Source organism: Microcebus murinus, chromosome 7 (assembly GCF_040939455.1).
Source record: "Microcebus murinus isolate Inina chromosome 7, M.murinus_Inina_mat1.0, whole genome shotgun sequence".
NCBI classification, from domain to species: domain Eukaryota; kingdom Metazoa; phylum Chordata; class Mammalia; order Primates; family Cheirogaleidae; genus Microcebus; species Microcebus murinus.
The window spans coordinates 24,329,029-24,342,466 of NC_134110.1; the positions used below are offsets into that span (position 1 = coordinate 24,329,029).

The following is a 13,438-nucleotide window of genomic DNA, read 5'->3' on the forward strand; positions in this document are numbered from 1 at the left end:
GGTGACTGTCTGGAAGACTGGAGGAGAGATTGTAAAGCCTCCAACAGACAGATGAGTGAGAAGCACCACGTGCCAGGTTGGGAGGAGACAAGCAGTGAAAGGATTAAATCAGGCATGAGAGTCGGTGCAGGGCACTCAGAGAAAGCCCAAACGTACCAGGAGAGAGAATAGCAGTGGCAGCTTAAGACCAGGACACACAAAACCAACATTTTACAACTGCCCAGCATTTTATCTTTGGGAATGATCATTTGCATACCCAACGTAACAATCAGAAGCACACATTCAAATGCCCATCAAGAGACGCAGTACATGAAGACTTTCACCCATATTTTTGGGACAGGAGTTGAAATGGAGTCAGATGAACTCCTGAATGCAAACGAACATGTCAGAGAATCAAGGGACGCCCCGGCTAATGTTCCATATCCACTTGGGCAGGGAGCAGGAGTAGCAGAAAAGCCACAGGCAGACAGGGTGACATCATTTCGTGCCCTCCCCACTTCAGCGCAGGCCCACCCCAGGAACAAAGCCAGGGCAGGGTGTGGGGAGGAGAACCTGTGTGCTGGAGGGTCCCACGGCGCGCCGTGGCACTTTGATGTCAAACCCGCTCTTGGGGTCCTTCTCGCCCCGCAGCGCCGGGTCGTTGAAGGGCTCGTGCCCCGTCTCCCAGTCACACACGGTCTTCCTGATGGCCTGCAGGACACTGAACGGCCCGTCCAGTTATCAGCGAGGCAGGGGGCTGAGACCCTGGGAACTTGTATGATCACAGCATCCCTCACCTAACTAACAGGCTCTCCGAACAGCCAACTGGCACATATAAATTCTCTGGGAGGAGTGGAGGGACAGGAAATGTTAAGATAGATAGTTTTCTTGAGAATATCGCTAGTCTCAGAAGATGTGACTGAGCTGCAGTTTGCATCAGTCAGCCAGAAGTGATGTTTTATTTCCTGAACCTTCTCTGCAGCGAGGCGGCCCTGAGTCCTGCTGCGGGCAGGGAGAGGACTGACCACGACACCCACATCCACCCAGAGCAGAGCAGAGTTCCGCCTGCCTGCAGCCGGGCGTCCCTGTGACCCAATAGGAACGGGAAGTCGCCAACGTGACGAAGGACACTGAGGATGTATCTCGACTCATTTCCAACGTGACCCCATCACCAACTGGGCTGCACCATACAGAGACCCATGTGGGTGCCATATGTGGTCCACAGGCACCCTGATCACCTTGGGGGAAGGTTCTGACTAAAACCCGAAGAACACTGTGACTACACTACACAATCCAAGGGTATTGCGGCTGGGGCTCTGTTTCTTGTCAAAGGCAAGAGCTTTTTTTCCATACCGGTCTACCTCAAACAAATCCTATTTGCAGAATACCCCTCCCCAAGTCAGGCAAGACCCCCGAGCACGTATCTGGGCACCGCAGAGCACATGACGGGCCCTCTGTGGGGGCAAGCATGCGCACGGCAGCCAAGACTCGAGAACAAAAAGCCCAACTAAGCCCTCAAGGTGACAGAAATTAAACTAGAAAGCATCACAGTATAAAATGTTAGTAATGCTAAAAAGTCATACCATGCCAGGTGACAAATATATCAACTAGAAAGCAGGAAAATAAAGTCCATACATTTGTGAACACCCGTAAGCTTCAATTTACACAGATGTCCTTGAAAGACAACTTGATCTAAAAGAATCAACATTAAGAGAAAATAAGCTTAAGATTGCTACTGGATTTCTGCAACATCTATGCCAATTTTGATAGACCTGTAGGACCAGCTAGAAAAAATGAAAGCAAAATTACTGAAGACGACACACTTTGGGGGGGGGGCAGAGTATGGGGCTGGAGTCCCTAGGGGCCTGGTGATCAGAACCACAGGCAGATTTTCATACACTGTCGCCAGGCTCCTTAGACACTCTGTTCTGACTAATAACTGGACCCACTGCATTAACATTTAGAGGAAATTCACCAAAAGGGTGCTGGAGGTTGAAGATAAACGAAATGAACCTTTTATAAAACCGTAACATTTCTGTCATTTGAACCCACGTTCACCCCAGGCCTTTAGGACCTGGTGGGCACAGGGCATGTGCAGAAGGCTGACCTCTGGATGACGTTCTTCTTCTTCTTGATGGCCTGCCGCAGCGGCTCCCTGAGGGTCACCTGCGCAAAGTCCTGCAGTGCGGCATAGACGGTGTGCCGGATGGCATGATTGAACACGCTCTCCATCCTGCCCATCAACACCTGCAGGCCCTTGATCATGGCAATCACCTGCAGGGGACACAGCACAGTGGACAGCCTTCTCAGAGGTGGCAAAGACACATGCACTGACCCCTCCCCGGCAGCTGCCCCGAGGCCTTCCTCCCCAGAGCAGACTCTGAGCACCTGGAGGGCAGGGGCTCAGCTGACTCAACACACACCCACGCCTGCATCCACACGGGCACACCCTCCCGTGTTGGAATCCAAATGGAAAAGAAGAAAAAAGAATCAGGAAAGCAAATATATTAACAAGAAAATAAAAAAGAAGTCACGAGAGTTTGTAGCCCTAATCCCATTTGTTAAACAATAATAGCACAATGAATTAATATGCATAGGAAAAGCTCAGAAGATTTTGTTTAAACATAAATACACAACAAAGAACTTCCAGAGTAATTCATGTGACAGAAAAATGGTGCTATTGGCTCATTACTTTCCTGTTTCTAGTCAGTAATTTTGTTAATTACACTGTGCTTTATTACTTTCTGAATAAACTGAAAGGCATGAACCAAACATGACAGTTACTACACATGAGTTTTCTTATTGCTTTTGCAGTTTATAAACATTTCTGTAGCCAACTTCACTACAGCTGTGTGAGACTCACAATCTCTTTGAAAAATGAAACAGAGCAAGACAAATTTATCACAAATCCACTTGCTATGCAGGCAACTGATTAATACAACATGAGAGCAAAATATTTAATAGCACCAGTAAGATTTAATTCCATGGCATCTTTTCTTTTCTTTTTAGAGATAGGGTCTTGCTCTGTCACCCAGGCTCAAGAGTAGTGGTATGATCACAGCTCACTGCAGACTCCAAACTCATGGGCTCAAGAGAGCCTCCTGCCTCAGCCTCCCAAGTCACTGGGACTACAGGCATGTGCCACCATGCCTGGCTTATTTTTTCTGTTTTGTAGAGACAGGGTCTTGCTCTTACTCAGGCTGGTCTCGAACTCCTGACCTCAAGCAATCCTCCCACCTCGGCCTCCCAGAGCTAAGATTACAGGTGTGAGCCACCAAGTCCAGTCTCTAAAAGTAGTATTCAAGTCTACTCTCACTCATTAACTTTGATGCAAAAATTCTAAGCAAAATATTAGCAAACTATATCTAGCAATATATAAAGATGACAATATAGCATAATCAAGATGAGTTTATACCAGGAATGCAAGGCTAGCTTAATAACTCATTTTTTAAAAAAAGGGAAAATAAAAAAGCCAATCAATGTAAGTTCACATTAATGGAATAAAAAAGTCATAGGAGTATTTCAATGGATGGAAAGTGGATACTAATTAGTAAAATTAGTACCTATTCATGCTAAAATCTCTTTGCAAACTAGGAATAGAAGGAAACTTCCTAAACCTGATGAAGGGTGACTGAGATAAATGTACAGCAAACGTATCATGTGGTAAAATCTTGAAAGCTTCCTTCTGAGATGAGAACATCAAGTAACACAAGTATGCCTGGTACCTCTTCTCTAACAACTACAGACCCTACTCATGTGATTAAAAAAAAAGAACAGAAGGCTGGAAGAAATAAAGCCATCATCTTTTGCAGATGATATGATTATATAAGTAGGAAACCCAAAAGAATCTATGAATAACTTATAATAATTAGTAAGTTTAGGTAAGTTGGTAAATAAAAAGAAAAATATTTTTAAAAATTTATTCTTTAAATACCAATGACTAACATTTAGAAAAATGTTTACTCTGGGAGGCCAAGGCGGGTGGATCATTCAAGGTCAGGAGTTCGAAACCAGCCTGAGCAAGAGGGAGACCACGTCTCTACTAAATATAGAAAGAAATTAGCTGGACAACTAAAAATATATATAGAAAAAATTAGCCAGGCATGGTGATGCATATGCCTGTAGTCCCAGTCACTCGGGAGGCTGAGGCAGGAGGATCGCTTGAGCCCAGGAGTTTGAGGTTGCTGTGAGCTAGGCTGACGCCATGGCACTCTAGCCTGGCCAACAGAGTGAGACTCTGTCTCAAAAAAAAAAAAAAAAGAAAAGAAAAATGTTTAAATATACCATCTATAATATCTGATACCTATAAATAAAGGTAACAAAAGATGTCAAAGGTTTTTCCACAGATTATAAAAGACAAATTAAAGAGAATCTGAACAAATGAAGGGATATATCATACTCAAAAAAGACTTAGGATCAGTAAGGTGACTAGATAACATTAATCAACTATACATTTCAAAATAGCCAGAAGAGAATAATTAAAATGTTCCTAGAGTAAAGAAAAGATAAATATTTAAGATAATGGACATCCCAATTACCCTGATTTGATTATATGAATGTAACAAATTATCACATGTACCCCCAAAATATGTACATCTAACATGCTTTTTGTATCACTAAAAAGTACACCAAATACAGTTGTTTCTTGATATCTTTGGGGGGGGATTAGTCCCTCCTGCAGATAATGAAATCTGCAGATGCTCAAATCACTGATATAAAGTGGCATAGTATTTGCATATAACCCACTTACATCTTCCCGTATACTTTAAATCATCTCTAGATTACTTGTACAGTAATACCAACAAAATACAAGTGCTATACAAATAGTTGTTATACTATATTTTCTTTACTTTTGTTTATTGTTGTATTGCTACTTTCTGCCCCCCAAATATTTTGGACCCAAGGTTGGTTGACGTCACACATGTGGAACCTAAGGATACAGAGGGCCAGCTGGGCTATAAGTCTGTCAGCTTTCCCTAATATGATCTACAGGTTTAGTCATATCCTGATAAAAAATTCTAACAGGTTTCACAGTAGAATATGAAAAGCTGATTCTAAAATGTACATGAATACAAAGGGCAAGAATCGCCAAGGAATTCTGGAAGACGACAGAAATACGTGATTTACCAGACATGATAAGTATATTATAAAGCTACAGAGCAGTGTTTTGACAACGACAAACTGACCCATGGACTAGAACAGAGCAGAAACACACCCACACACACATCTTAGCACTTGATCTACTCCAGAGGTGGCAAGGTCAGGGCTGTGAAGGGAGGTGAAGAAGCATTTAAAAAAAGCTGTGGGTAGGCTGGGTGCAGTGGCTCACGCCTGTAATCCTAGCACTCTGGGAGGCTGAGGCGGGCAGATTGCTCGAGGTCAGGAGTTCGAAACCAGCCTGAGCAAGAGGGAGACCCCGGCTCTACTAGAAATAGAAAGAAATTAATTGGCCAACTAATATATATAGAAAAAAAAAATTAGCCAGGCATGGTGATGCACGCATATAGTCCCAGCTACTTGGGAGGCTGAGGCAGGAGGATCGCTTGAGCCCAGGAGTTTGAGGTTGCTGTGAGCTAGGCTGACGCCACGGCACTCACTCTAGCCTGGGCAACAAAGCGAGACTCTGTCTCAAAAAAAAAAAAAAAAACTGGGTGAATTTCAGATCTCAGTGTGAAAGGAAGAATAGTAAAATATCCAGAAGGCCATATAGGAGAATTATTTCTATGACCTGAGAATATGCAAAGATTTCTTAAACAAGACAGAAAAAGCACAACTAAGAAAGAAAGAAACTGGCTGACAGTGGAATTAAGAACTTCTTATGTCCACCATGAGGAGAGCACAGTGCCACACTGCACACGTGAGAACAGCAGGTGGCTGCCACAGGACAAAAATGCCAGGGGCTCTTCTCTCTCCCTCTCAGATGGCAGGGACGAGCCCCATCTGGCATCCTGGCACCTGGGAAACTGCTCTCCACTCACAGACACTCGTCAGTGAGTTGATGATCTGCCCACAGACAGCTGTCAGCACAGACCCAGGCACCCACACGCACTATTTCTCTAACCCATTTCATTCTGTGTTGACCACTCTGACAGACGCAAGGGGTGCCCTACAGAGAAGCAACAATGTAAGTTAGGCAGTTTTTACTTAGCCATAAAAAAGAATGAAACAAATGTCTTTTGCAGGAGCTTGGGTGAAACTGAAGGCCATTATCCTAAGCGAAGTGACTCAGAACAGAAAATCAAATACCACGTGTGGTCAATTGCAAGTGGGAGCTAAGCTATGTGCACACATGGCCATGCAGAATAGAATAGTCATGGAGGCTTCAAAGGTGGGAAGGCGAGAGGGGGATGAGGGATGAAAAGTTGCCTGATGGGTACAAGGGACACAAGTCAGCTGACGGGTACACTAAAAGCGCAGGCTTCACCACTGTACAATACATCCGTGTTACAAAACTGCACTTGTGCCCCCTAAATCTACTGAAATAAAAAAAGCTTAGGCAGTTTTGTTCACGGTTTTGGTTTTGAAAGGGAAGACAGAGTGAGACCAGAGCCACACAAGAAGACAAAGCAGACAAATGTCCTCACCTCCACCAAGGCAAACTTCTCCTCGCTGGTGTAGTTGTAGCGTGTGGCGCGCTCATACTCCTCGGCGTTGTCGGGGCAGTCCTTGTTGGAGTACTTGTCTGTGGGGTGCACGAGTTTCCACGAATACTGGTGTGGTCAGAGAGAGCAGGGACATTCCATATTGAGTGCAAAATGCCCGACTTACGGTCTGACTCACATGACAATGGCCAAAGTCAAAAGGTCAGCTTTCTAATATGTACTGCAATCTGCAAGTCACACAAATGCATGCACAAGCGCACTTGCACGTGCACACACACACACACACACAAACACACACCCCCAGCCCCTATCTCCATAAAAGGGCAAAACCCCCTGGCCATGTGACTTCAGGTTCAAGAAACACACCAGGCAAAGTGGCCTGGCTATTGTGTGTGGAACATCTAAGATTCCAAGCTTTTCATCACCATTTAAGAAAAGAATTTGCCTTTCAAATGATCATATTCTCTTTCCAATTTGATAACTTTTTCTGATCAAAATAAACCACAGAGAGGAAAATCTTTTTATCACTTATAGGTATCCAGATCATTATGTGGCACCAGAAACAATTTTACTAATATTCAACAAAAGATACCAACAGCTGGTACTCCAAAGACAAAAATGTTGTTTAAAAATGAGAATTAAAGACCATCATGATGGTAGAAATTTAATTCTATCAATATGTTTTAGAAGGTGAGGCCCCTTATTGATAACACATAAATGAAATGAACTTTGAGTCACCTTAGAAACATTTATACTGATACATGTTCTTCTTTCTTTTTTTTTTTTTTTTGAGACAGAGTCTCGCTTTGTTGTCCAGGCTAGAGTGAGTGCCGTGGCGTCAGCCTAGCTCACAGCAACCTCAAACTCCTGGGCTCAAGCAATCCTTCTGCCTCAGCCTCCCAAGTGGCTGGGACTACAGGCATGCGCCACCATGCCCGGCTAATTTTTTATATATATCAGTTGGCCAATTAATTTCTTTCTATTTATAGTAGAGACGGGGTCTCGCTCTTGCTCAGGCTGGTTTCGAACTCCTGACCTAGAGCAATCCGCCCGCCTCGGCCTCCCAGAGAGCTAGGATTACAGGCGTGAGCCACCGCGCCCAGCCTCATGTTCTTCTTTCTAGGGTAGAAGATACAAAGCCAACTCCTTCTCAACCCAAAGATCAAAATTGATGCAGAAAAAATATCATTTAGTCAATGTCATGACAAGTTTAAGAAGAAAAGCACTTCTAACCAACCAGGGGTGGCACCCTTTCAGCTCCAGGAGTTCCCAGGCCACCCTAGCGCAGCACCTACCACTTCCATCACGTGCGCGCTCCACTGCGACAGGAGCTGCAGGCCCTGCAGGGCCAGGTCGAAGAGCTTGCGGTACTCCGAGTCCGTCTTCTGGGCCTCCTGGCGGCCCGACCCCGTGACCACCTGCAGCCAGGCAGGCACAGCCCCGTCAGAAAAGCCACAGATGCATTTTCCCTCCAACCCACCCTGGAAATCTATCTCAAAGCCACATGCGCAAAAATACTAAATGATGTGGGCACGAGACCCTCCCCGAAGCCAATGGTGACGTGGGCCGCAGAGCCCTGCCAATGGGCACCCCTGGGAAGGGGACAGGCACTGCCCACTGCCTGGGGGAATCTCCAGGACATGGTGTTAGGAGAGAGGCGTGCACCCTATGCCTTCACTTACTAATTAAGAAGAATGCACAAATCATGTGTATTTGCTTATATAGAATAATGACCACTTACATTTAAAAATGGTTACCTATGGGGAGGGACAGCAGGGTGGAGGGGAAGGTAGGCTTCTCTGAATATACCTCTTTTTTTAAATAGATGTGATGTTAGAACCATGTAAATATTTTATATAATTGGGACACAGAATTAAATTAGAAGGAAAAGCAACCCCTAAAAGCCAAAAGCAAAATGAAATAATGGATAGAACTGCGTGCCCAGTTCTCATCGTGACCACTCAGAGGAGCCATCCCCCCCCAAGTAACTTTGAAACATCGTCATTTGATTTAACATTCATGGAGAAAAGAAATCAAAGACAAAAAACTACCTGCAAAACAAATCTTAAAATAATTCTTAGTCACTGTGATTGGTAGTGCTGGTATTGCCATTTTAAGACTAAATTGTGACCTAAATCAAATCAAACAAAATCAAATTCTGGTCATAAAGAAACAGGATTTTCAGCATATGAGAAAAAAGAAAAGAAGAAACACGAAGTGGATTCACTTCGAAACAGCACTCAAATTAATTTGTGACCTTAGATGCTGGGGAACCCATTACAGCCACACGCCACGTGACGACACTTCCCACGCATGCACACACAAAGGTGGGCCAACAGACGACTGCAGCTGAAAATTTCTCGTAACCAATGACATCTTGATCATCCTGGCTCTGTGTAGGCCTAGGCTAATGTGAGTCTTAGTTTTTAATAAAGAAGTTTAAAAAGTAAAGAAAAACACAACAAAATTCAAATAGAAAAAAACAGACTAAGGATATGAAAGAAAATGTTTTGTGCACCTCTACAATATGTTTAAGCTGTTATTACAAGAGTCCAAAAGTTCCAAAAATTTAAAAGTTCATAAAGTAAAAAGGTTACAGTAAGTTAATATTAATTTATTAATGAAAAAAGAAAAAAATTTTCAATAAATTTAATGTAGCCTAAGCGTACAGTGTCTATAAAGTCTACCATAGTGCACAGTAATGTCCTAGGCCTTCACGTTCACTCACCACTCACTGACTCACCCAAAGCAACTTCCAGTCCTGCAAGCTCCACTCATAGTAAGTGCTCTACATAGGTGTACCATTTAAAAAAAACTTTCATATGTACTTTTATGGTACCTTTTCTATGTTTAGTTATGTTTAGACACACTCATACTCCCCATTGTGTCCCAAGTGCCTACAAGATTCATGCTGTACAGGTGTGTGGGTTAGGAGCAAAAGGCTGTCCCACCTGGTCTAGGTATACAGTAGGATATGCCACCTGGGTTTGTGCAAGTGCACTCCATCATGCTCGCATGACAAGACAACTGCCTCAGGACATATTTCTCAGAATTACTCCCCATCATTAAGCAACACATGACTGTGTTTTAAAAGCTGATACATAAAGCAGAGGAAGTCAAACTATTACTCTGTTTCTCCTGGAGGAATTATACCTCAGAGCAAGGCAGGGTTGCTCCAAGAAGTTGTGAAGGAACACCAGAACTAGCATGTTATCATTTTGCATCCCTTATGCATTCATGAGTTTAGGTAGTGGACAATCAGAGTCACAGAGACATAGGTGGCCACTGTGTACTTCTGGCAGTCACAGCTTGGCCCATGAGCGGCCCAGGCTGGTGAGTGGATAGAAGCGGAGTCTGATTGGGCCTCCGGACCTCATTACCAATGTACTGGGAGTGCAGGGTACAGAAGGGCCTAGTATATGACACCAGTGGGAAAGAGATGGAGGACTGACCATATCTTAAGAGACATACCAACTAATGCGGTGTCTGGATGTTATTCGGATCCTGAGGTAAACAAACTTGAAAAAATAAACCACCCATAAGTCAACTAGGGAAATGTGCGCAATGAGCAGCTATTCAATACAGAGGGATACTTGATGTTTTTCAGTGTGATAATGATACTATGGTTATCTTTTAAAAGAGCCCTTATGGACACATACAGGAAATACAGTATTTTCAAAGGGAGTGCTATGTTGTCTTAGATTTGTTTCAAACTACGAAAGTATAAAGTCTACGGAAGGAGCTGGCAAGGGAGCCGAGATGGTACCAGGCCACAATTGGTCCCTCTCCCCCTTCTATTCTTGAAAATTTACACAATGGGAAGTTAAAAAAAAAAAATTGCCCAGAACAGGGTGCTGGTCACCATCAGGAGGTGACCAGATCCTGGGTCTCTGGGGCCTGTGCAGGCTACACCACTGACATTCTCTACAGGACTCAAACCCAGCTGCTGTCCCAGCTCAAAACAAATCCTTACCCTCTCTCATCAAAAGAGCCTAACCAAACAACCTAAAAATGAAATAAAATAACTCTACTTATAATAGCATCAGAAATAATAAAATACTTAAGAATAAATTTAACAAAACAAGTAAAAAACTGGTACTCTGAAAGTGACAAAACATTGTTGAAGGAAATTAAAGGTCTAAATAAATAAAAAAAGACATCCCAGGTTCAGGGACTGGAAGACTTGACACTGTTAAGCCAGCAATACTCCCCAAACTGACCCACAGATTCAACACAATCTCTACCAAAATTCTAGTTGCCTTTTTTTTTGCAGAAATGGACAAGTTAATCTTGTAATTTATGTAAAAATTCAAGAGATCCACAAATAGTTTTGGTAAAGACGACAAAACAATCTTGAAAAAGAATGTGGTTGGAATTCTTACGCTCCCCAATTTCAATCTTACTCCAAAGCTGCAGTACTCAAGACAGCGTAGTGCTGACGTAAGAAGAGAGGTGTAGACAAATGGAACAGAACTAAGAGTCCAGACTTAGACCCTCATGAGTACAGTCAATTAATTTTTGATGAGGGTGCCTTTATAGGGAAAGAACAGTCTTTTCAACAAGTAGTACTGCAAAAACTGAATGTTCATATACAAAAAAATGAATCTGGGACCCCTATCTCATACCACATACAAAAATTAACTTAAAATATATTGTAGGTCTAAATGTAAGAGCTATAACTACAAAACTCTTTTTTTTTTTTTTTTTTTTTTTTTAGCAATCAAGACCCTAGTGAACAAAACTCTTAAAATAAAACAAGGGGTAAATCCTAGGCTGGGCGCGGTGACTCACGCCTGTGAGGTTGCTTAGGCTGACGCCATGGCACTCTAGCCCGGGCAACAGAGTGTGACTCTGTCTCAAAAAAAAAAAAAAAAAGGGGGGTAAATCCTAATAACCTTGGCTTAGGCAATGATTGATTTCTTCAATATGACACCAAAAGTATAAGCAACGAAAGCAAAAATATATAAAATTGGACATCAAAAATTAAAAGTGGTGCTTCAAAGGATGCCATCAAGAAAGCAAACATGTGGAGGCGGGGAGGAAAAAAAAAAAAAGAAAGCAAACAAACAAACAAAACAACTCATAGAACAGGCAGGGGAAAATATTTGAAAGTCATATAGCAGATCAAGGACTGGTATCTAAACTATATTAAAAATTCACACAACTCAATAGTAAAAAAGGCAAATAACCTAGTTAAAAAATCAGTAAAGGATATGAATGGACATTTCTGCAAAGAAGATATACAACTGGACAAAGATCACTTGAAAAGATGCTCAACATCAGTAGTCATTGGGAAATGCAAATCCAAACTGCACCAGCTACCATATCACATTCAAAAAACACGATAACAAGTGCTGGTGAGAATGTGGAGAAATCAGCCCTCACACACTGCTGATGCAAATGTAACATGGTGCAGCCACCTTGAGATCAGTCTGGCAGTTCCTCAAAATGTTAAACAGAGCTGCCATTGTAACTCAGCAATTCCATTCCTAAGTATCTACCTGAGAGGGATGGAAACTTATTCTAACCAAAAACTTGTCTACCAATGTTCACAGCAGCATTATTCATAACCCAGCTGTCCATCAACTGATGAATGGATAAACAAAATGTAGTGTACCCATACAACAGAATATTATTCAGCCATAAAAATGAAGTACTGAAACACACTGCAATATGGATGAACTCTGAAAACCGTATACTGAGTGAATGAAGCCAGCCACAAAAGGCCACACAGTATATGAGTCCATTTGTACGAAAAGTCCAGAACAGGCACATCTGTACACACAGAAAGTAGATGCCAGGGGCTGGGGAGAGGGAACGGGGAGCGACCACTAAATGAGTTAAGGGTTTTTTTTTTTTTGGTTTTTTTTTTTTTGCGGGTGATGAAAATGTTCAAAAATGGACTGTGGTGATGGTTATGCAACTCAGTGAAATATATCAAAAATCTTCGAACTGTATAATTTCAATGGGTAAATTATATGGTATGTGAATTCTATCTCCATAAATATGTTCAAAAATAAACTGAGCAAAGAGCATTCAAAGGTAGATTTTTTTTCCTTGCTAAAACAATCCTATTATAAAGGTACCACAGCAGACCCCAGAAGGAAGAAAAACAGGAAAGGCATACCGTAAAATGCACTTATTTAGAGGGTGTAAACCAGCCCTCCTTGTTCAAGCGTTTCCCATGAACTCGGATTACGATCATGTCCTGCACTGAGGGGCAGCAGACCGCCCATTTCCTACTCGAAGGTCATTTTCTACCCAAAGGTCATGCTGGCTGCAGCAGCTGAAGTGGGGCCTGCGCACTGGGGAGCTGGCAGGTGCCCAGAGCACCCGGACCCCTGCCAGGCGTCTGCACTGGAGGCAGCAGATGCCCCGAGACACTGGGACTAGCAGGCTTTCCCAGTCATTTTGGTTACATGGCCAATGTTTGCTTGGGGGGGATGGGGATGCTCATCATTCTGCACGGCGGAGTGGGGGGATGTCAATGTCCAGACTTGTCCCCTCTAACGTTACTAGTCCTCCTATGACCCTCTAAGAACCAACCAGTCCTTTGTATATGTCAAGACCCTGTATCCCTCCCCACTATTTGTAGCACACACCCCCAGTCGTCACTGTACGACCCTGATTTCAAGCCTGGCCCGCTAAGATGTGAGAATTGACCCTCCGCTGCTCCTCTGAGGTCAGACCCACACAGCAGCTGTCACCACCTTCTTGTCTATGTCACATGCCAGCAGTGCTGGCTCAGAGCCACACTGGGCAGGACAGAATGGAAGTGGCCAAAATGAGTATACGGCAAACCTGGCTGCAAAGATGGAAAGAATTAAGGAGAAAGCCCTTCCTCCTATGCCCACCTC

At 43.2% G+C, this 13,438-nt stretch overlaps 1 protein-coding gene across 1 annotated transcript in view; it reads right to left on the reverse strand.

Annotated features, from left to right (window-relative positions):
- The window catches only part of CYFIP1 (cytoplasmic FMR1 interacting protein 1), a 94,993-nt gene that overhangs the window by 39,909 nt on the left and 41,646 nt on the right, over window positions 1-13,438 (reverse strand). The window contains 4 exon segments of the mRNA XM_020289139.2: window positions 553-700; window positions 2,087-2,253; window positions 6,564-6,689; window positions 7,877-7,999. Coding sequence (XP_020144728.1) covers window positions 553-700; window positions 2,087-2,253; window positions 6,564-6,689; window positions 7,877-7,999 — 564 coding nt within the window.